General features: G+C 52.4%; 2 protein-coding genes across 3 annotated transcripts in view; one reads left to right on the top strand and one right to left on the bottom strand.

Moving 5' to 3' along the window:
• The first annotated feature begins 3,714 nt into the window (after positions 1–3,714).
• Knop1 (lysine rich nucleolar protein 1) lies at positions 3,715–11,641 on the top strand. Its single transcript, XM_090358093.1, has 5 exons — positions 3,715–3,991; positions 6,472–7,382; positions 8,981–9,049; positions 9,219–9,296; positions 11,314–11,641. Exons 1-5 carry the CDS (start codon positions 3,841–3,843, stop codon positions 11,623–11,625), a joined length of 1,521 nt encoding a protein of 506 aa, XP_090214219.1. The 5' UTR covers positions 3,715–3,840; the 3' UTR covers positions 11,626–11,641.
• A 2,347-nt stretch (positions 11,642–13,988) lies between these two features.
• The window catches only part of Vps35l (VPS35 endosomal protein sorting factor like), a 46,768-nt gene continuing 38,710 nt past the window's right edge, over positions 13,989–22,046 (bottom strand). For both annotated transcript variants that reach the window (XM_090358095.1, XM_090358094.1), the window contains exons 27-31: positions 17,513–17,652; positions 16,226–16,391; positions 15,632–15,750; positions 14,385–14,531; positions 13,989–14,150 (exon numbers count right to left, since the gene is read on the bottom strand). In XM_090358095.1, the coding sequence (XP_090214221.1) occupies positions 14,052–14,150; positions 14,385–14,531; positions 15,632–15,750; positions 16,226–16,391; positions 17,513–17,652 (671 nt within the window). In that variant the 3' untranslated portion in view covers positions 13,989–14,051. The remainder of the gene's footprint in view (positions 14,151–14,384; positions 14,532–15,631; positions 15,751–16,225; positions 16,392–17,512; positions 17,653–22,046) is intronic.

Raw genomic sequence — 22,046 nt, forward strand, 5'->3', positions numbered from 1 at the left:
AATTTATGTCCAGATGCAGGAGCTATATCTACTTATTGAAAGAAAATTTCAAATATAGACTTGCTTGACATAGAGTGGTCACATCTAATCCCATTGCAACCCTATCAGCATTGTTAGATTTGCCATAAATCTTACCAAATATTTTCCATGTACTTACTAATATACTAATGTATGATACACCATACACCCTAAGTTGAGAAGGGGGTGGGGGCTCACAAACTTTTTTGCCTGGGCTGGTCTTGAACCTTAACCCTCCAGATTTAGCCTCCCAAGGAGCCAGGATAACAAGCATGACCCATCAACACCTGGTTTCATTTGATTTTTTTTTTTTTTGTGCCAATCCTGGGGCTTGAACTCAGGGCCAGGCACTGTTCTTAGACACTTTTTGCTCAGGGCTAGCGCTCAGTCACTTGGGCCACAGCATCACTTCCCACATTTTCTATGTATGTGGTACCAAGGAATCGAAACCCGGGTCTTCATGTGTGCTAGTCAAGCACTCTACCACTAGGCCACATTCATTTGACTTTTAAACACTGCTTTGGTGCTTAGAAAATATATCTGATTTCTTAAGGAAATGTCTATAGTTATCACATTATTGAAGTTAAGTCAAATTATGAGAACTTAATGTTACATGCACTTAAATAAACTCTAAGAACAAGAGGGAATGGTTGTCCATCTCCATAATCTGTTCATGGAAATTCCAGAGCCCAGTGAATGAACATGGAATCATGGGAAGGGCAAGGAAGGTGTGTAAGTGAATCCAGTGCAGACCTGGCATCTGAGTAGCTGAGTGATCTTCACTGAGTCAGGCAGCAAACTGCCAGGTCTAAAAATGCCTAGGGTCAGTGGAGAATGTGCTAGAAGCTAGTAATGGTCTGGGAAGACAAGGATGGGAATGGAAGTGGTAGAAAAAAAATTGTGTGGTTCTTTCTAGAAGCTTGAGAGAAAGGCAGATTGACAAGTGCTACAGGCTATGGGCTTCAGATGGGCTTTTATGCTGAGATGACAGATCAGATGGTGTTTGGAGGGAAAATAGAGATGTGGAAGTTGGAGGAAAGGAGGCAAATGGTGGAGCAGGTCTCTAGGATTTGCCAGCGTGCAGATGAAGGGCTGAACAGTGAATAGTGTGATTTTTTTCCTTCCCTGGGTTCAAATGCCAGAGGCCCTCTTGACTGTCACTCAGTGAATGCTCCTAGGCTAGGCAAATCAGTTGATTCAGATTACAGCTTGGACTAGGGGACCAGCAATGAGCAAAGCCAGTGGTGTGTGCAGACCAGATGAGCACAGCTGAACAGCCTGATGTCAGATGCTGGGCTGGAGGAACTTTTCCAGATTGAGAGCTGATCTGCACTGGAATGTGGTAGGTTGGATGAGGGGTCAGATTGTCTAACAGAATTGGGGCTGCTGGACAGTGTTTGGGGGATTAAATGATGAACCACAGGCAATAAAGAGAACACTGATAGCAGTAATCACAGCAATATCATAACAGAAAAACCATGTGTCCCAAACACTCAGACTCAGTTTGGGCTAAATCCATAAACATCACAAGTCACTCTCAGACTCAGAAATCTTGGAAGGAAACAAGTTTATTGATGTTTATTTAATACAAGTGTTTTGGAGAATACAGAGCTTTTAGTTGTTACTAGAAGATGAGAGCAACACACATATCTTCTGCCCCCCCACCCCAATACAGGCACACACATGTGCACAGATAAGTCAGATAATTCCTGTTCATGTGTCCTTTAAGTTTAATGTATTTGTTGTATGTTTGCTACTGAAAATTTCACTTATGTTTTTTTATTTTTTTGAAGTACTGGGGTTCAGGTTCAGGGCCATTGCTAGAATGGTGCTCTAGTACTTAAGTCATGCTTCTGGCACTTTTTTTTGTTGGTTGTGGGGCTTGAACTCAGGGGCTGCGTTTTGTTCCTGAGCTCATCAGCTCAAGGCTAGTGCTCTACCACTTGACTCACAGATCTACTTCTGGTGTTCTGGTAGTTCATTGGAGATAGGAGTGTCACGGACTTTCCTGCAAAGGCTGGCTTTGAATCACAATCCTCAGATCTCAGACTCCTGAGTAGCTAGGATTACAGGCTTGAGCCACTGGCACCCAGCTTCTCTGTTTTATTATTTATTTATTTATGCTGGTCCTGGGCTTGAGCTCAGGGCCCGAACACTGTCCTTGAGTTTTCTCAAGGTTAGTACTCTACCACTAGAGCCACAACACCACTTCGGCTTTTTCCACGTATGTGGTACCAAGGAATCAAACCCAGTTGTTTGTGCATGCTAGGCACACACTCTACCACTAGGCCAAACTCCCAGCCCTGTGCTTGGCCAAACTCCTGGTCCCTATTTCTCTTATTATTATTATTATTATTATTATTATTATTATTTCTATTTTTAAAATTGTATTTTATTGTCAGGGTAATGTATAGAGGGATTACACTATTTCTTTTGATAGGTGACTCTCCTCCTTCTTGTACTATGCAGTTGTTTCCACTTAAAAATATTTATTGATCTGCGAACTAGCACATGTAAGGAATCTATTGAGTAAAATAAGGGTGAGGTGACTTACATCTGTAATCCCAGCCACTCCTGAGTCATTGAGAAAGGAAGCCAAGCCTGGACAAAAAAAACCCCACAAGTCTCTAACTAAAAAAAAAAAAAAAAAAAAAAAAAAAAAAAAAAAAAGGCTGGGCTGGGTGACAAGTAGTAGTAGTCACAAGACCTGCAGTCTAAACCCTAGTATGGGACAAAAGAAAACTATTCAGTTATTCAGTTCTTCCATGGTCCCAAGCACACCTCAAAACTCAATAACCGCATGTGGCCAGGGGCTGGCAAGGTTTGATGGCCGGTGGATTACTTGAGAGTTCTGTTGGTGCTGTTCAGACCAGTAATGTACTGGTGGTGGCCACAAGAATGAAAATTCTCTCTTCCCTTGGAAGGCTTCCCTTGGGAGGCTGAGGCAAGAGCATTTGGAGCTTGAGACTATTGGGGGGACCGTCTCAAAGACAGGGAAAAAAAAAAAAAAGAATGAGTGAAAAGCCCAGTGATCTGTAATACCAAAATAAAAAAAAACACACACACACCAAGCCCTGTTCATTAGGAATTAACTCGGATTTAAACTCCGGCAGTAAGTCAAGGGGCTGCAAAGCCCTTTGGAATCTACAGCTCAGTCCGCCCTTAGAACTACCTGGGGGGTACCCTGGATCCCCCCAAATCGCTGAGTGGAGGAGGGGGGCCGTGGGGGGGGCGCTGCCCGAAGTCCTGACACTGTGTTGAGCTCTACCGCGGGAGCCACGGCTCCACTTTGGGGGTGGTGAACTGGAGGTGAGGAAGAGCCTCCCGCAGACTTTCCTGCCTTAGGCTGGCTTCGAACCGCGCTCCTCGGGTCTCAGCCTCCCGAACAGCTGAGATCACAGGCGAGTCGTGGAGGAGGAGGGAGGGAGGGAGAGATGGGGAGAGGGAGGGGGAGGGGGAGGGAGCGCCAGACCTGGAGCCACAGCTCGGCTCCCCCCCCTCCCCGCCCCGCTCTCCGCCCCGGGCCCGCCTCAGTTTCCCCCCCACCCCCAGCCCGGGCCCCGGCGCCCCGCACGTCAGCCGCCTGGCGCACAGTGGGCGCTGGGAAACGGCGGCCCCCGCCCGGGTCCCCACCCTCGCGGCCTACCCTCGCAGATCTGCTCCCACAGGCTTCGGTCCCGCGGCGGCTCGGCGACCTGCCCCGGGGGAACCGGCTGCTCGAGGGGCGCGGGCGGCGTCGGAGCGGAGCCTGAAGGCTCGGCGGAGCCGCAGGTCCCCTCCCGGGAAACGCTCCGAGCCGGGGCCGGCCGCGGCGGCGCCGCCATGGCCGGGGTTTCCATGGTAACGGCGTTGTCCGCGCGCCTGCGACCCGGAAGGAGCCGGATTTCTTTCGGGCGGCCCTGCGTGCCGAGGTTGACTTCCGGGTCACGGTGGAGCGCGCTCTCACGTGGAAGCCGGGAGGTTTGGCCCGCAGGTGAGTCGGTTCGAGTGTGGCGGGGCGCGAGGCCGGCGGCCGGCGTGGGGTCTGGAACCTCGTGGGGGACGAGGGAAGACAGAAGAGCCGTCCTCCAACCCCCCCTCACCCTCCCCAGGTCCGCCCGCCGCCATCGACGGGGCGACGCCGCGCGGGGCTCGCGGTGCGCCCTCCCGGCCGGACCCCGAGGTATCGCGATACCTCCCCGCGCGGCCGGGTTGTGGCGCGGCCGCTCTCCGGCCCCGGCGGGTGCTTGCCTAGCATCCCAGCCCAGGGAGGCCGGGGCACGAGGCTCCCGACTTCCAGGCCGGTGTGGACCACGTAGGAGAGCCTACCTCCACAGACCCACCCGCGAAAGAGGGCTGGGGGCATGGCTCGGGGAGTGGAGCCCCTGCTGAGCGGGGGCCAGGCCCCGACTCCCGGCCCCAGCTCCACCCAAACCGAAGGAACCGCGCGGGTGGACCCAGCCTGCGCCGCGGCCAGGGGCGGTTCTCCCCGGGGCTGGGAGCGTGCGCTAGTGGTAGAGTGCTTGCCGAGCATGCGTGAAGCCCCGGTACCACACACCCAGAAAAAAAGCTGCAAGCGGGGCCCTGGGGTTTCAAGGGATGGAGGGGTAGCCTTGAGCCAAAGAAAAAAGGTCAGGGAAGGTGCCCAGGACTGGTGCCCTGAAAGTTCTTCCTTTCTCTTGGCAAGAGTGGATGCAGTTGAGGTTACAAGGCTGAGCAGCCAGGGGCCAAGGAGTTCATATTCCTTGCCCTCCCCCCTCATCCCCCCCCCCGTGTTTCCTGGACTACTCTACCTTGTCCTCTGCCCACCTGTTTTAAGTGTCACCACTTACCGGGATTTTGTTCTGGTTCTTTCCGGGATTGTCTCAAGTCGTAATGACTATCCATATAGTACTCTTGTGCATATGTGTGGGAGGGATACTGGGTCTTGAACTCAGGGCCTAGGTACTGCCCTTGAGATTTTTTTGCTCAAGTCTGGCACTCTGCCGCTTGAGGCATAGCTACACTTCTGGGGGGGGGGTGGTGGTATAGTTAATTGGAGATTCATTGGAGAGTCTCGTGGACCTTGGTTCACACTACGATCCTCAGAACTTGGCCTCCTGGATAGCTAGGATTACAGGAGTGAGCCACCGGTGCCCGGCTTTACAGCAGTTTGGTTGTTTTGCCAGTCTAGAGCTTAGGTCTCTGTTCTTGAACCTGTCTGTGCTCAAGGCTAGCATTCTACCACTTGAACCCTGCACCACTTCTGGCTTTTTCTGTGTGTGTGGTACTAAGGAATTGAACCCAGGGCTTCAGGCATGCTGGGCAAGCACTCTACTACTAAGCCACACTCCCAGCCCCTTACAGCACTATTGATGTCACCCATATCCAGACTCAATCAATAAGCAAGAATGGTGTTATTTTTTCCAGTTTTCAAACCAAGACCCAGGGATGCGAGTGGATGGTTTAAAGCGGGAGAACAGTTAGGTTATGTCCTAGGGCTATCTTTAGGTAATTTAACTTCCAAGACTATCAGATTCCCTTGCACTCCCCAAGGAATGATGTTCCTGAAATAAGGATCCTGGGTCTAAGCAACGTGCCTTGTTCTTTTTTTTTTTTTTTTTTTTGCCAGTCCTGGGCTTAAGCTTAGGGCCTGAGCACTGTCCTTGGATTTTTCTCAAGGCTAGAACTCTACCACTTGAGCCTCAGCACCACTTCCGGCTTTTTCTAAGTATGTGGTACCAAGGAATCGAACCTGGGTCTTCATGCATGCTAGGCAAGCACTCTACCACTAGGCCAAGCTCCCGGCCCAACATGCCTTGTTTTTACAGCCATTTTGGTACCTTGCTGGGTAGACAGAGCTTTCCACCCAGCTCTTTGCAGACAGAGGATGTTCTCTTGTAAATGTGCCCTGGGTTATTAAGCATCAGGAAAGTCTTGCTTCCCTTCCATAAGATAATTGGCCCTTGATTTCCTGTTTTGTTTCCCTAGATGGCATGCTTTGCTTTGTTTAAAGTGTCCTCTTCAGGTTTGCTTTGTGTGTGTGTGTGTGTGTGTGTGTGTGTGTGTGTGTGTGTGTGTGTGTGTGTACACACATGTATACATACACATATATATATAAGTGTGTATATATATATATAAGTATATATATATATGTGGGTATATATATATACACAACATTTTCCTTAGGTTTAATTCCTCATGCCTTGTGCGGTTTTTGGCCTACATAAGCTTTGTGCTGCTTTCATTAGTCTTTGAGACAAAGAGTCCACTTGCATCCCCCAGCTCTCCAATAATGACTCCCAGTTTGGCCTCTTAAAAGGTGGCTTATTTGTGTTATTGTGACTGAGTTCCATTACAACAGTCCTTTCCCCATTCCCTAACATTTCCCACCACCTACCCCAAACCACGGCTCTGTGCATAGTGAGGTGTGGAATATGTTGTGGGATGGGGAAGTACACGTGTGGTAAGAACTTGTATCACTTCTTTCCTTAGGGATGGTCACAAAGACCTACAAAGCAGACTTGGGCCTTGGAGTCCCAGAGAAAAAGAAAAAGAAGAAAAAGATGGTTGTGAGAGAACCAGAGACTCAGTACTCAGTGTTAAATAATGACAATTATTTTTCTGACCAGTCTCCCCCAAGGGCCACCTCCCACTTTAACTTGGGCCAGGGTGTCCCCGATATATGTCTGGGGAAAAAAAAGAAGAAGAAAAAGAAAGGCCACAGCTTCATCAGTGAGATGTCCCAGGAAGCTGAACCCAGATTGTCATGTGCCAGGCGGGCGAAGTCCTATAGCCCTGGGAAGCAGGCTCGGGACCAGCTGGAGTTCGTTTGCTTGGAGAAGAAAAAGAAGAGGAAGTCCTTACCCGTGATTGCTTCCCACAGCTCTTGGCTGAAGACTTCCCCAGACCGCAGAAAGAGTGAGGAAGTGACAAAGACTGGCAAGAAGCTGAAAAAACACAAGAAGGAGAAAAAGGACCAGGACACTGCCTTCTCCATCCAGGACCAGTGGCTCTATGAGGCTGGGGATGCACTGCACGCATGCTCCCTGGGGAAGGATACGGAGGAGCAGACGGTCTCCGGGCAGAAACGGAAGCAAGGGAACCCCAAAGAACACAGCGTTGTGAAGATGAAGAAGAAGAAGAAGATCCATCCAGAGAGAGACACCTGCTTAGGCCAACCCAAAAGCTCCAAGTCTGTGGAGCAAAACCCTAGGAAAGGAAGTAAGAAGAAGCCAGTCAAGCTTGAAGCTCTCGAATTTATCCCAATAGGAGACGGTCCTACGTCCCCAATGAAGAAGAAAATGAAGTCCAAGAAAAAGGTCGAGCAGCCAGTTGAGGAGCTCGCTCTAAAGAGAAAGAAAAAGAAGAAAGAATGTGAGGGAGTCAAAGACTCCTGGGAACAGGTAGGTCCTCATTAGAAATACTTTCTTCCCTGGGGACAACTGGCTGGGGCTGCAGAGTGTGCCCGTGTAAATCTGGATGCACCTGTGCACACTCTTAGCTACCAGCACCCTGGGGCAGGGAGAGAATGGGAGGGCAGTTATTGATATGTGCTGGCCAGGCCGGGAGCTCTCCAGCTTCAGGTGTGGCTAGATGTTGGGGTTCGTGAACTATCATAGTAATAACATGATGTGTAGAGCTGTGAGCCCTCTGCATTGCCTCAGATGTAGGCCAGAGGGCTGTTCTCAGCTCCAGGCTGGAGAAAGGATTTTGTCAGCTCCTCTCTACTCTGCCCCAGCTTCATGATCTCAGCAGCTCGCTGCTTTTCTTCTGAAGGTCCCCAGCTGCTCTCAAAGGCCTCCACTGAGTCACAAACCAGGTGACCCGATCTGAAGCCAGGGGTGCAGTTGTGAGGGTATCCGCCTCATCTATACCACACAATGTGAAGTAGGAGTGGGCATCTGAGAGGAGAACTGGGGTCCTGTGTCCCACAGTCTCCATCCTAACAGCAGTGGGAGGGATGGCAGTGGTGTTACGGGGCCGGGCACTGGGTCTTCAGCAGGGTCAGGCCGCTGTCCATGCCTGAGAGGCGCACTCGTAGAAACATGGTGTTTTATGTCCTATGGCGGGACCTGGGCCCTGCTCTGAGCAAGATGTGGCAGGCTCTGGGTCCATGCTCCACCTGGTGATCCAGCCCCTTCCCCACCAGCCCAGTGGCGAGTGACTGACTGAAGAAAGCTGGGGCTCAGAGCACAAAAGCAGGGGTGGTAGGAGACCCAACGGTGGGGCTTCTGGTGTGGCCTCTTCTCGAGAGACTACAGTATCACTGGAGTCTAAGAAAGATAGGCCTGGCCCCTCTCCCCAGCACTGGGCTGGGTGGCCTGTGAGGTGGCCTTGGGCTATCCGGCTGACCCTTTAGTGTGGGCCTGGCAGAGAGGGGCCCCTCCTTGAGGGCAGCCCCTGAGTGGGGCATCAGCTCCTTACAGGGCAGTGGAGGCTTCTAGGTTGGGTCTGCCAGGGAAGTTCTGATTGCAGGGTTTCTCCCAGCTTTGCAGTGTCAGGTGTGGGAGCGTGGTGAGCAAGGCAGGAGCTGGGGCTTGTAGGGGACACTGCTGTCATCAGAGCAGAGCGGGTGCAGATATCAGTGCAGACGGCTGGCTCTCAGGACAGGAAGCTGCACCTCCTGGCAAGAGGAGAAGGGCTTTGAAGCAAGCCTGAGCTGTGGGGAGGGGCAGGAGTATGGAATTAGATGGGGTGGGTTGCAGGCCCTGTGCCACATCTACACTTCTGGCTCCTGCCAGTCCCAGCAGGGAGGCTGCCCACTAAGCCCTGCATTGGGAGGTGGCCCTGGAGCAGGCTCTGTGCCTCAGCCACAGGGCACCCTGTGCTTGTTGCTTCAGCTCTAGGAGCCTGTTTCTTTCTCTGTTGAATGCATGGCGCCCCTGGTTTGGGGGAAAGCCTGGCTGAAATGGCCCCAGGTAGGTGGACGGATGGACACTGACCTTACCCTCTGTGTGCTGAGCCACAGTTAGAGCCTCAGCTTCTCTTCTCTCTCATGCAGACATCTGACACGGACTTGGAGGTGGTGTTGGAAAAGAAAGGCAACATGGATGAGGCCTGCATAGACCAGGTAGAGCCAGCACCTCTAGCTCTCAGGATCCTGGTTGTGGGGGCACCAGGTTATCCAAACATCACTGGCCATCTTCCAGGGGAGGCCCCCTGGTAGGTTTTACCCCTCTCTGTCCATCCCCAGCTCAGGAAGGAGCTCAGGGTCTTCTCGTCTCTGTCTTCCTCCTCAGGTGAGGCGGAAGGCCTTGCAGGAAGAGATCGATCGGGAGTCAGGCAAGACAGAGTCAGTGGACTCCAAGAGCTGGACGGTGAGTTTGCCCCTGGAGTCCCTGCTATTCCCTGTAGCATGAGATGGAGAGGCAGGAATGGGGCAGCAGTAGGAACTTCCCAAACACGGTGGAGAGGAGAGGAGAGGAGAGGTTGGGAAGGTAGGGGGACAGCCGGGCCCATGGGAGCCACAGGTGCCTTCTCTAAGCCCTATTGTGTACCAGGTATAGGTCTCAGAGGCAGCTATGACCCCATCACCGTCACTCGCTGGTAGCCCAAGGGAGCATAAGTGTGGCAGGAAGATGGAGAGTCCTTGAGGAAGAGATGAGTAGATGACAGCTGTGCTAAGGAGAACGAGGCAGAAAAGAGCAGCAGAGGCTGGGCAGGGCCTGCACCATACAGTGGGTTTGGTTAGGTGACACTGGTCTAGACATCCAAGGTTGAGGAGGGCAGAGCCCAGAGGTGGGAAAGGGCTGACGGTGTCTGTTGTGAAGGCCAACAGTGTAGCACAATCAGCACAGGCCAGGGTGGCACCAGCTCAGCCTGTGGTTCCAGCCGTTCTGAGGACCTGGAGAGCGGCCTGAGCCTGAGGACCAAGGCCTACAGGTGCTCTGGGTTGACCACCGAGGCCTAGCCATGGGACTTGGTGCCAGGTTAGGTGAAGGGAGGGAAGGGTGCCTTCTTGCTCTGGCCTCAACGTTCCATGTGTTAGCTAGAGGAGTTTGAATGAGCAGAGCCGAGGTCAGTGATTCACTCTACTGTCTATAAGCAAGATCTTTCCCTTCATGCACTAGGCTTTCCTCAGACCTTGGCAGGACATCATCGGTGGCCTGAGAAGCTGTCATTTTCCTGAACCGAGGTCATCAGTTCCCCCCAACACCTCCCCAGGCAGCCGTAGAAGTTGTAGGTGTCCTCCCAGGGCTTTCTGGAAACCAGGGCTGGACTGACATGGGGCCTGCAGCCAGGCAGTGCCCATGTGGGGTCAGCAGATGGTGGGGGTTCCCCAGGACCTCCAGCAGTCAGCCAGAGTGCCCAGGTGTGGACGGGCTAGCACAAAGTGCATTGTGCAGGTGCATGGCGCAGCTCAGGGCAGGTGGGGACATGGCTATCGTAGTGGCTGAGAGGATCTAGACGGAGAGTGAAGGTCACAGGTAGGCGTCTGCCTGAAATGTTCCAGGGGCTGGGTGGTTTGATCCCCAACACTGGAAAAAAAGTAGTGGAGGTGAGCAGAGGTGTGACTCTTTTTCTCTCTCCTTTTTTTTTTTTTTGGCCAGACCTGGGGCTTGAACGCAGGACCTGGCACTGTCCTTGAGCTTCTTTTGCTCAAGGTTAGCAGCACTCTACCACTTGAGCCACAGTGCCACTTCTGGCTTTTCTGTTTATGCGATACTGAATCGTACCCAGGGCTTCATGCTTAGTAGGCAAAGCACTCTACCACTAGGCCACATTCCCAGCCCTAAAAGATAATCTTTGTTGTTGTTGGTCATGGGTCTTGAACTCAAGGCCTGGACACTGTCCCTAAGCGTTCTGGCTCAGAGCTAGTGCTCTACCACTGAGGTATGAATCTTGACTATCAACTGGATTAGTAATGAATGGATTTGACCCAAGGGCTGTCACCTAGATGAGGTGAGAGTGTCCTTGGAGACCCATCTTCCCCAACCCCTTCTTGTCCACCATGACCAACCCACACCTCTACACCGGAGCAGAGCTAGCCGTTGCTCCCTTCAGTTGCTTCTCTAACCTGTGTGGTCAGAGTGACACTAAGATTCATCCACGGTGCCAGACGGTGCAGGCAGAGGAGGTGATGGCTACAGTGGGCAGTGTTGGGCAGAGCAGGTAGGGAGCTCACGTGGTGCCCAGGCCTGAGTTGGAACCCCTCAGGTGATGCAGGAGCTGTCTCCCCATCAGTTACAGAGTGGCCACAGTCCTCCTCCTGGAATGAGACACTGCTGTGCTGTGTATCGGCACTGTGCCTGGCGATCGGGTTGTGGCGGGGGCTGCGGTGGAGGGAAGGGGGCTTGGGAGTGCAGGCAAATAACCATCCTTTCCTCCCCACAGGGAACCCAGTTTGGTCAGTGGGATACTGCTGGTTTTGAAAGTGAGGAACAGAAACTGAAATTTCTCAAACTTATGGGTGGCTTTAAGCACCTGTCCCCTTCGGCCAGCCGCTCCACCAGCACCGTGGGCAAGCCCAACATGGCCCTGAGCAAGAAGGAGGCGGACAACCTGCAGCAGAACCTGCAGCAGGACTACGACCGGGCCATGAGCTGGAAGTGCAGCCGCGGTGCCGGCCTGGGCTTCACCGGCGCCCCCGACAAAGTCTTCTACATCGACAGGAACGCCTCCAGGTCCGTGAAGCTGAGCGATTAAACTCTCCTGTCTGGTCTCTCAGCAGCCCACCTGGCTTTTCTTCCTGTGTGGCAGGCGGAAGCCGCAGGCAGTCTTGAACCAGACACTTGTGGACGTACAGGTTGTGAACGTTCAGGACGACTCTGGATGGGTGGGCCTGGAGGAGCTGGATGGGGACTGGTGTTGGCAGAGCACACACGGGCAGAGCCTACACTCCAGCTGAAGCCTGTACTGTTGTACTCCGTCTTACAGGAGAGGCACGCAGCTCAGGGATGCCAGCCGTGCAGGCTGCCCTCTGGGCCATGTCACCACTACTTGGTGGGGATGAGTTGATGGAGGAAAGCAAAAGTTTCGGGGTGTGTAAACGTCAGGCCCTCTTCTCCCCAGCACGGGGATTACAGGCCTGCGCTGCCCTGCCTGGATGATTTCTTGCTGTGTACAGAAATGTTGTAGTCAAGCATCCAGGATGGCAGCAAGTGGTAGTCCCAGAGCAGCTGAGCCTGCTCTGCTTTCCCTCACTCGAGTCTCCTTGGGTGCTTAACCTTAGCTTGTGATTGTTAAGGTTCCTGGCCTGTTGCTGGCTTGTGTCACTCTCCCTCCTTCCTAGTCAGTGCTCTCGCTAGGCCCTCTGCAAGTTTTTCTTATCAAATCTTACAGAAGTTACGTACGTGTCTGTTCCACGCAGAACAAACACTTGTGGGGCATAGTTTGGGGTAGATGGGGGTGGGGGGGCAGGTCATAGTTCAGCTAAGACTTTGGTTTCTCCTTTGGAGATTTTTAAAGTAGCTGATTCTCTCTGGCCATATCCTTCCCTTATAGTGCTGTCTCCCCAGTCCTAACTCCCCCCACTTTATTCCCAAATGATTAGTCTGCTTCAGCTTGTGAGCCTCTGGGAGGCCACGTTTCAGACAGGCACATCAAAGTATCTCAGTCAGTCGTAGCTCTCCTGTAGAAGGGAGGGGTACAACTAGGTGAGCGTGACAGTGCACATCTGAAATCTCTTTAGCCACTCAGGAGGCCCAGGTGAGGAGTGGAAGCTAGCCTAGGCCAAAAGAGTTAAATCCCCAACTCCGCCCTCTAGCCATTGTGGTGTTTGACCACTGTGGTCTCAGCTACAGTCTGGGAACTGATGGATCTCCACACAGCCAGCCTCAGATGAGGAAAAATGATTTAAGGGGGTAATCTGTAAATCTGCCCATTGGTTTTAGTCAGCATTATACGGTTAGGTTAAGTAGCTTTATTTTTCTAAATTGTTATTATAAAGGTGATATAGAGGGGTGTTATATAAGTCAGATAAGGATTAATTTGTTTTTGGGTAACATTGCCCCTCCCTCCCTCTCTCCCAGTCTTTTCCTCTCATCCCACTCAAGTAACTTTAGTGGAAGCAGCTTTTTGAAATAAAGGCTCTTTGAGAGTACTTGAGCGGTATCGAACCCCTGCGTTCTCTGATGTAATGTCAAGTGGAGGTGGGAGGCAGCTTTGTGGAGTAGTTTCTTTGGGGCACAAGGGCTGTCATCAGATCGGACCCCAACATCCCTAGGCCAAAATTGAGTATGAGTTGGATAGAAATTGATTTTTGTACTTCCTCAGGTGAGCCGTGATTCGCAGTAACCCCTAACCCTGTGGCAGAGTGAAGATGAAATGTATCTCATGCTCAGGATGGTTTCCCAAAGCACAAATTGGGGACGATTGTTTAGAGACTGGTGTTCCTACAGTGTTGTCCAAGCAGCATCCTGAGCTGCTGCATGGCAGCCCAGTCGTCTTCACGGAGTAGTGGGGCACATGCTGTCAGCAGGGTCCTGACGTTCACCCACAGCCTGCATGGTTTCTCACTGGCAATGCCAGTCACCAAGCATTAATGCTGCTTACTGGAAATAGTGTCCTGAATGGAGCTCCAGAACACTGGCTAGCAGCGGGGAAACAGCTCGAGTCAGTGTCCAGAGGCAGAGCAGGTATCCCCGGGCCTCTGGTGGAGGGCAATGACTAGACACTAGACCTGAGCGCAGCTGCACACTTCATGACACGCTTCCACTGAAGCCACTTGAATCTCAGCTTGTGCTTCACTTTCTCCTTGGTGCCACGGGCATGTTCTAAGACCACTTCCATGGAGCTAGTGGGCGCCATATCTGCCATGAAGTCCTCTAAGGTGGTTCCTGTTCTGGTAAAAAGGCACAGTGTGGAAATTCTATCCAGTAAGGGAACTGCCCGCGCTCCCTGCGCTCCCCGTGCTCCCGGGCCTCACTGAGGAGCTGAAGCATATCCCCTTGACAAAGAAACACAAGAACATTGCTCTTCGGAGAACACGATTTAATACTCAGCTGATTCTCTCTTTGCTGTTAGAAAGCCTGGGCAGAGGCCAAAGCATAAACCACTCACGCCGCACGCGCGCACACACACACACATATACTTTTTTTTTTTTTTTTTTAAACCCTAAGTCATTGTGGGGCTCAGGTCCTTGTCTGAAGGGGGAGTCGCAGGGCCAGCTCCGTCAGATGATGCATGTCTGGCTGCTTGCTTCGCTTCTTGATGTATTCCAGAGTTTTCACCTAGATGGAAAGAGAAAGATGTGTCATGCATGGCTCACAGCTATGTGGGGGCCCAAGGCCAGGTGAATGGGCTGCTGTGAGGGCACAGTAGGAGAGTTAGATCATAACATGCCCTTAGGAAAAAACATGGGTGTACCAGGCATGGGGGAAAGCCTCATGTGAGAAAGCCTGGTGCCAGCTGGGAGCCCGAGGCCGAGTCGGGCTAGCTGTGTGGTGGCAGTGGCTGGTCCTCACCATGGTCCTGCTGTCAGCACAGCCATGCCTCTGTGCCAGGTGCCACAGGTTGACAGACAGCTGGTTGAGCTTGTTGTTGCGCAGGTCCCCATGGGCCAAGATGCTGTTGAAGAAGGAGAGGCCCAGCAGGCTCTGGCGCTTCAGGGCCTGTAAGAGAAAGGGTGGTGACCCTCTGTGCTAGGCCTTGGGCCACCTCAAGGCCAGCAGAAGCTCTGAGGGCTGGGTTCAAATACCAGCTCTGCGAGGTGTGTGCTCCCCCACCTGTCAAGTGGGAGGGAGGTGTGTGCACCTCATGGGGAGAGGGAGGGCCAGCCACGCCTAACCCTCTGCTTCAGTGGTTGAGATGTCTCTGGAACTCATCAGGCCCCATGAGGGCCCCTTCCCCAGGGTAACAGTCACTAGAAAAGCCATGCCAACAGGTAGCCCGGTCCAAGCCGTAGAAAAGGAAGCCATGGCTGGCAATCACAAAAACCACCAAGTCTCATCTGCCACATGGAGAACTGGGACAACTGAGTCACAGCGGGTGGGGATGGGGCCTGCACCGCACACCAGAGTGTGGGTCTGTGTTGAGTAGGAATGGCTGCAATCAGAATTCAATGATTCCAGCTATTCAGGAAGAGGTGGTAAGCGCTGAGGTCCAAGGTCAGCTTGGGCAAAGAGCCTGACACCTATCTGCAAAACTGCAAGGGCTGGGGTGGCTCAAGTGCAGCACTAGTAATAAAAGGTCACTGAGGCCTTGTGTTACTATTTCTACTTTTCTAGAGAAGTCTGGCTAAATTCGCTGCCTTCATTTCCTTTGTTCAGTGAGAACCAAACCTGGCGGGGTGCTCAGAGATGGCCCGTCCCTGCTCCCATGAGCTTCCACTTGGGAGCGAGAGGAAACACCACCCCGTGACTGCTGCCAAGTGCCGTGGGGGTTGCTGGGCTACAGGGAGCAGGGAGGGTGAGCACCTCAGCTGTGTTCCCCAAGCGCCTGTGAGGGCAGATGTAATTTTACCAAGACACCATTTCAGTAGGTAGCCCAGGCTGGCTGAGACCCAGAATCCTGCCCCAGCCTCTAGTGCTGTGCCTCCACGTCTAGCTTGGTTTGGCGGACAGAACAGTCTAACAAGCGTTGCTATCCCAGGAGTTGAGAGGAGGAGCGTGGTTTCTAGCACTGGGGTGAGGGGGAGGAGTGCTGGCCTCAAGTGCTCAAATACCCTCTGCCCCGTGGAACGGCTTCCCTTTCCACATGCCAGGGGCCCCACCTCGTCCTTGGCCAGGGTCTTCAGGTGCTCCAAGATCTGGGCCATCACCACCTCGCACAGCTGCTTGTTCTCGGCCAGGAACTTGGAGTCTCCCCCATAGAGGCTGTCGTTGGAGTCCACTGATGGATCAGAGGAGAGCATGAGAGAGACTGTGCCCACAGTCAGCAGGGGGCATGAAGGCATAGCCTGGAGCACAGGACTGGCTTTGGGACTCATGTCGCCTACGGGGCAGTCTGAGCCAGAGCCCCACGGGGTGGGGACACCACAGTGGCTATCAGCGACAGAGCTGAGTGCTGCCTGGGCACCCCTTCTAGGGGTGGGGAAACCAAAGCCAGAGGCAGCCCAAGTTCAAATCTAAACCTGAAAGCCAGATTCCAAAGCCTGCCTGGGTTAGTAAAAGGCCAGGAATGAAGCTTCCCTGCTCTTGTTCTAGATCATTCCATGGTTGGAACCACTAGTGGGCCTCCAAGATCATTTGATGCGCAGTGTGATGTCAGGTGTTAAACACTCAAATCCACTGCCTCGCCCTGGGGCTTCACTAAACCCTGGGAGAAAGGGAGAAGGCTCCTGGGCCCGGCGGGCAGCGCTGTGTACCTCTGTCGATGTGGTACAGGTAGGTCTCCTGGCTCATGGCGGACAGCAGATGGAGGACACTGGTGTAGATGCGGACCCTGTCATCACTGGTGTCCTCCCACGTGTAGTCCTGGATCACGCTGAGAAGCTCCCGAACAAGAAACAGGACCCCGTGTTCCGGATGATCCTGGGGGAGACCCAGAATAGGAGATTAACCAAAGTAGGAGGCAAGAGAAACAAGCGCCAACACCCTCTCCCTTTAGCCAAAGCAGGGGAGGGAAGGCAAGGTTTCCTCCCAAGGCCTGGCCAGGCCTGTCACACGCAGAGGAGCTGAGGAAAAGGAAGACCCACACTTCCTGTGGGGCCGAGGTATATAAAAGCAGCTCCCTGGCCTGTTTCCAAAATGACTCAAGAAAGGGTCAGCCCAGCCTTCGACCCCAGAAGCAAGACTGCATCTCCAGCTGCCAGGAGAGCAGAAGCCGGGTGGGGTCCCTGGATAAGCCCAAAGAGCATGGTCCCTGCTTCAAGTGCAAGTGCTCAGGCTTTACAAGCAACTCACGAGAGCCAGCAACTGCAGAACTGCCTTCCATCTCCTCAGGGAGGGAGGGCCCTGCACAGTTCAGAACTGGGGTCTGAACAAGGAGCAGGCAGTGAGGTGACTTTTCTCAACTTTGCGGAGTGCCAGGACCCACAGGTAAACAATGCCTCATTGAGGATTGCCACCACTGAGTTTAGAACATTTCCTCACCCCACAATGGAACCTGCACCCATGGGAGCTGAGGCACGTCATGGCCCCTGTCAGAGTCCAATGTGATGGGGCTGGCACAGGCCTCTGGGAGGCCACGGGACCTGGAAGACTGACAATCCTAAAAGCCAGGCACCTTGCTCTGGGATGCCCGGCCTTGCTGTGAGAAACACGCTTGTCACTCAAGCTGCCCACTTGACTGTAGCCCACTCCAACTTCTCATGTGTGTCCGTGTGTGAGCGTACACACACCTGCACACATGGGGTTTGAAGTCAGAGGCTGGGTGCTGTCCCTTCACTTTTTCTGTAGGAAGCTGGCTCTCTACCACTTAAGCCACAGCTCCTCTTCTATTTTATGGTGGTTAACTGGGGATAAATCAGTCTCATGGACTTTCCTGCCGGAACTAGCTTTGAACCTTGATCCTCAGATCTCAGCTTCCTGAGTAGCTAGGATTACAGGTGTGAGCCCCTGGCATCCAGTCACAGCTTCAACCCTACAGGAAAGCCAAGCCTCAGTAGCCTGCCCTTTGGGGCCCCGTCTCCTGGGCCTTCGGGGATACATACAGGCACAACTAACAGGGTGGAGAAGAAATTGCAGAGGAATTCCAGAAGGAAGGCTTCGGAAGGCCGCATCTTCCCGTCGATATTTATCATCTTGGGAACTTCTGGCACGAGGCTGATGGCGGCTTTGAAGAAAGCATCAGCTGTAGGGAGAAGACAAGCTGAGATGAGGACTGCAGATGCAGGGTGAGGTCTTCCTCCTCCTCCACTGACCCCTCGGAGCCACACTCAGGCCCAGGATGGGCTGAGCAAAGCATTCTAGAAATCCCAAGGGGATCTGGCTGTTTGAGAACAAGGAACTGCTAATAATCACAGAAGCCAGCGCAGAGAACCTCAGCTCCACTTACAGTAAGAAATCAAAGTGGGGGGAAGTTTTCACGCCGTCCAGCAGGCAGTGGCCTCAGCCTGGGTTGGTTTGGTAAACCCGCTTGTCCCCAGGTAGGGGAGGCTGTCAGCCTTCTACACAGAGGAAGGGCTCAACACCCTAGCATGGATGGTGGAGCTGCCACTCAGACCCAGGTGTGCTCGAATCTTTTCTAGTACATGTCCTTTTTTATTAGAATGTCACCCATGAAACTGGGTGTGGTGGGGCACATCTGCAAGCAATCCCAGCAGTTAGAGGGCTAAAGCAGAAGGACTAAGAGTTTCAGGCCAGGCAGGGAAGACCTGTCTGGTGATTTGGAGGAGCCACAGACGAGGCACTGTAAGACACACTGCAATCTCAGCTATTTTGGAAAGTAGAGATCAGGATAAGTGCAGTTTATGACCAACCCAGGCAAAAAAATGGCAAGAACTTCATCTCAACCAACAAGCTAGAGGTGGTGGTGCAAGCCTGTCAACCCAGCTACTGAGACGCATAGGTAGGAGGAGGATCTTGGCCTCTAGGTAGTGCAAGTTCCTATCTGAAAAATAGCAAAAGCAAAAATGGCTGGTGGCCTGGTTCAAGTGGTAGAGTACCTATCTAGCAAGTGCACAAGTGCAGGATTTTGAAGTCAAACCCTAATACTACTCAGAAAAGAAACCTAACTACCGAAGTGTCTATGGAATGAGCACAATGAAGTGGTGCTGTGGCTCAAACTGGTATAGCACTAGTCTGGAGTAAAAAGGCTCAGGGACAGTGCCTAGGCACCCAGTTCATGCCCCACAGCCAACCAAAAATGAATAATGATCATTCATGCACATGCCACTTTAGAGACTTCTGACTGGGGAAATGAATGTGTGTGTTGGTGAGGGTGCTGCGGTTTGAACTCAAGGCTTCACAATATCTGAATAACATCCAGCCATTTTGGCTTATTTTTTGAACAAGGCCTCACATTTTTCTGCAGGCCAGCCTAACCATGACCCTACTACTTACACTTACACTTGGCTAGGCTGACATCTTTAAAGCCTCTTCTAAGGCTTTGGAGGGTTCTGCACGGTACTCTGGGGCCTCTTCAGGCTCCCACAGGCACGTGGAGCTAAGGGGCCTCCCTCCACCATCCACCCACAGAGCCCTTCTCCACATGACCCCATCTGCGCGACAAACCTTCGCATTCTAAGCCACTAAGCTGTCAGCGAATCGGACCATTGTCAGAAAGCTTCCCTAATGCTCAGAACTAAAATGTACATTGGCTCATTTTGTGCAAGAGCAAAACTTTGGAAAGAGTCCAAATGTTTTTTTCAACAGATATTTTTGAGGGAAAATAGGGGAGGATGTTGGGAGAAGGAATTTATAACACGTCCAAAAGTGACACAATGCAAAGAGCCATCACAATGATGGGTGGAACTCTGTGTACTGACATGGGGGTGGGGACCCAAGATTTACCAAGAAGTCCCCCCCCAAAAAAAGAGAGAGAAAAAAAACACTGTAGGAGACACAGCCTTCTCTCCGTCCTGAGGGGGCTGAGATGGTATGTAAACATGAGAATACAGACAGATGGGAAGGAGGTGGAGGAGACAGGAATAGAAGAATGATGAGTATTCTTTAATGGAGATACAGAAGAAAACATGGAGAAAAATGTCCAATCTGTTAGCAGATTCTGGAGGAAGCGGCTGAGGAAGATAAGTGCATGTTACCATAGGACATGTTACTTGCCCAAAGTCCTTTATTTCTGTATTCTGGCAAGACTTTCAGATTAGCATTCCAAATTTTTATCATTCAAATCACTACAACTTGAAGTCGCATCCTGACTGCTTGCCATGTGAAGAGGGGGCAGCGATCTCCACCACCTCGTCCACACATGGAAGTTCAGATGGACTCTGTCTACAGGACAACGTCCTCTTGCCCCTGGCCCTGCTGCCGTGGGATATGTGCTCGGCAGGAGTCACAGACGCAGTGAAGGAATGAAAAGCAGCCCACCTCCTGAGGCACACTGCCTCGCATAATGCATTAGCTCAGTGCTAATGGAAATCACATTACAGCCAACTTCAAGAGCAAAATGACCTCAAAGGCCATTTGCTGCCAGACTCAGTCCATCATCTCTCCTACACAACTCGGCTGTGTGGCTATCCCCGGCCAGAGACATCTAGGAACAGAAACATTCCAAGAGATGCAGAGCCCGTCAACACCAGTACAGCTCAGTTCTGCCTCTAAGAGGAATCCTAAGGTCCATAAACCCACAGCAAAACATCTTTTCATGTCTTGCACATTTTCCATCTCTGCAATGAGTGAAGTCTAGAGTGACAGTATCAGTGGAATAGAAACCATCAGATGAAGGCTGGAGGCAAGGCTCAAGTGGTAAAGTAACTGTCCATCATGCACAAAGCCCTGAGTTCAAACTCCAGAACACCAAAACAGAACACAAAATTAGGTAAGCTACCCCCATATGAATTGCAACGTCAGACTCAAGAGCCTGCAGTCCCTCTCACGAATGGTGAGACCTGCCCAGCCAGGTTCACCACTCCATATAAGCCATCTCTCGATTACCTGCCTGTCAGTGCTCTGCTATCCATTATGGAATGACGGCAGGACAGCCCGCTGTGCTCACTAGACACAGTTCCCCCTGAACATTTTCCATCTGCCATCAGCTGGACCCTCAAGTTCACACCCTGAGGATAAGAAGGCTGACAGGACCCTCCCTCTTGACATGAGAAACTGAAGATAATTGAAAGTTAAAGAGTGAAAGAATCTGCTCCTGCTGGTTCTGTACTGATCTTCCGGAAAGCTCCCCTGACCGAGGACAGGGCATGACTCAAAAGGAAGACAGCAGGCACTTCTGGGCCATCACGGGGTGGAAGCCCTGGACCCAGCTGATCCGTACTTGCTTCACTTCCCTAGGAGCTCTGGGGTGACGGGCATGCGCAGCTCAGCTCAATGCCATCAGATGGGTACACACACAGCTCCAGCTGTGTGAAGGGCCAGGACTGGGGACCAGCCTCCTGCACCGATCCTTCCTCAGCACCTACACTGGGCACCTGATTCAAGAGTGTATTTGTTAGGCTGGGGCTGGCCAGGGAAGCCTCGGTCTGATGAAGAGGATGCAGCGAAGGCAGGGACTGGTCTGAGGAGGGGCGACGGATGAGCCTCAGCCAGCTGAAACAGGATGTTGGGACGTGGACAGAAGCAGCCGTTTCCACAGCCCCTTTTCATTTATATTTAGCTTTCCACTTCTTAGTAACTGGATGCATTATTTAATTGGCCAGCAACTGCTGCGTGTGGCTCTCAGAACAATAGGCTTTTAGCGTTTTGTACCACAGCATTTAGACTGGAGTAAAATTCATCAGATACATTTTTAAACACGGAGTACAACCACATTCCCTTCCTGGCAGTAGTTTAAAGCAGGGGTGAGGCAGATGGGGAGCCAGAGGACCCATCAAGACAAGGGGGGGGAGGTGATGCTAACCCCAGCATAACCCAGGAGGTGGGGTCATGAGACCCCCACTGGAGATGCCGGTCCATCTCCTGTGGGGCTACAGGAATCATGACAGTCTGCACTGTAATGCCCAGCGTGTGAGTGGTGGAAGGCATGGTTACAGGTGGGACCAGAGAGGAACCCAGCTGCCACAGCCCACCGCAGCGCACTACTGCGCACCACGTGGTTTCCTCCTCCTCTTGTCTCACTAGAGGTCTGGGCCTGCCTCTTACAAGCTCCCACACTGCTGCCCACTGCTGCCCACTGCTGCCTACCCCAGGGCAGAAGTCTCATCCAGGAGAGTAAGCTGGACATCTGTTCTACACCCAGCTGCCTTCACAGGAAACTCTGCAGGCACCATGACCTGTCTCTGGATGTGCTTTCTCTATATTCACACAGCACTTTTCTCTTTCTTCTCCCTTCCCTTTTTCTCTGTGTGGTGTCAGGGTTGAACCCAGGGTGTCTCACATGCTAGGCAAGAGCTCGAATACTTGACCTGGGACCCGCCCCCTGGCCAACCCAAGTCTTTTTGTTTGTATTCTGTATTTGAGCTAAGGGTTTCTCACTCCCTTTGCCCAGGCTGGCCTCAAATTCAAGATCCTCCCGCCACTGCCTCCCAAGTATAGCTGGGAATTATAAGTGTTCAATACCATATCTACCTTTTGTGTGTGTGCCAGTCCTGGGGCTTGAATTCAGGGTCTGGGTAC

Source organism: Megascapheus bottae, chromosome 25 (assembly GCF_031878675.1).
Source record: "Megascapheus bottae isolate mThoBot1 chromosome 25, mThoBot2.hap1, whole genome shotgun sequence".
NCBI lineage: Eukaryota > Metazoa > Chordata > Mammalia > Rodentia > Geomyidae > Megascapheus > Megascapheus bottae.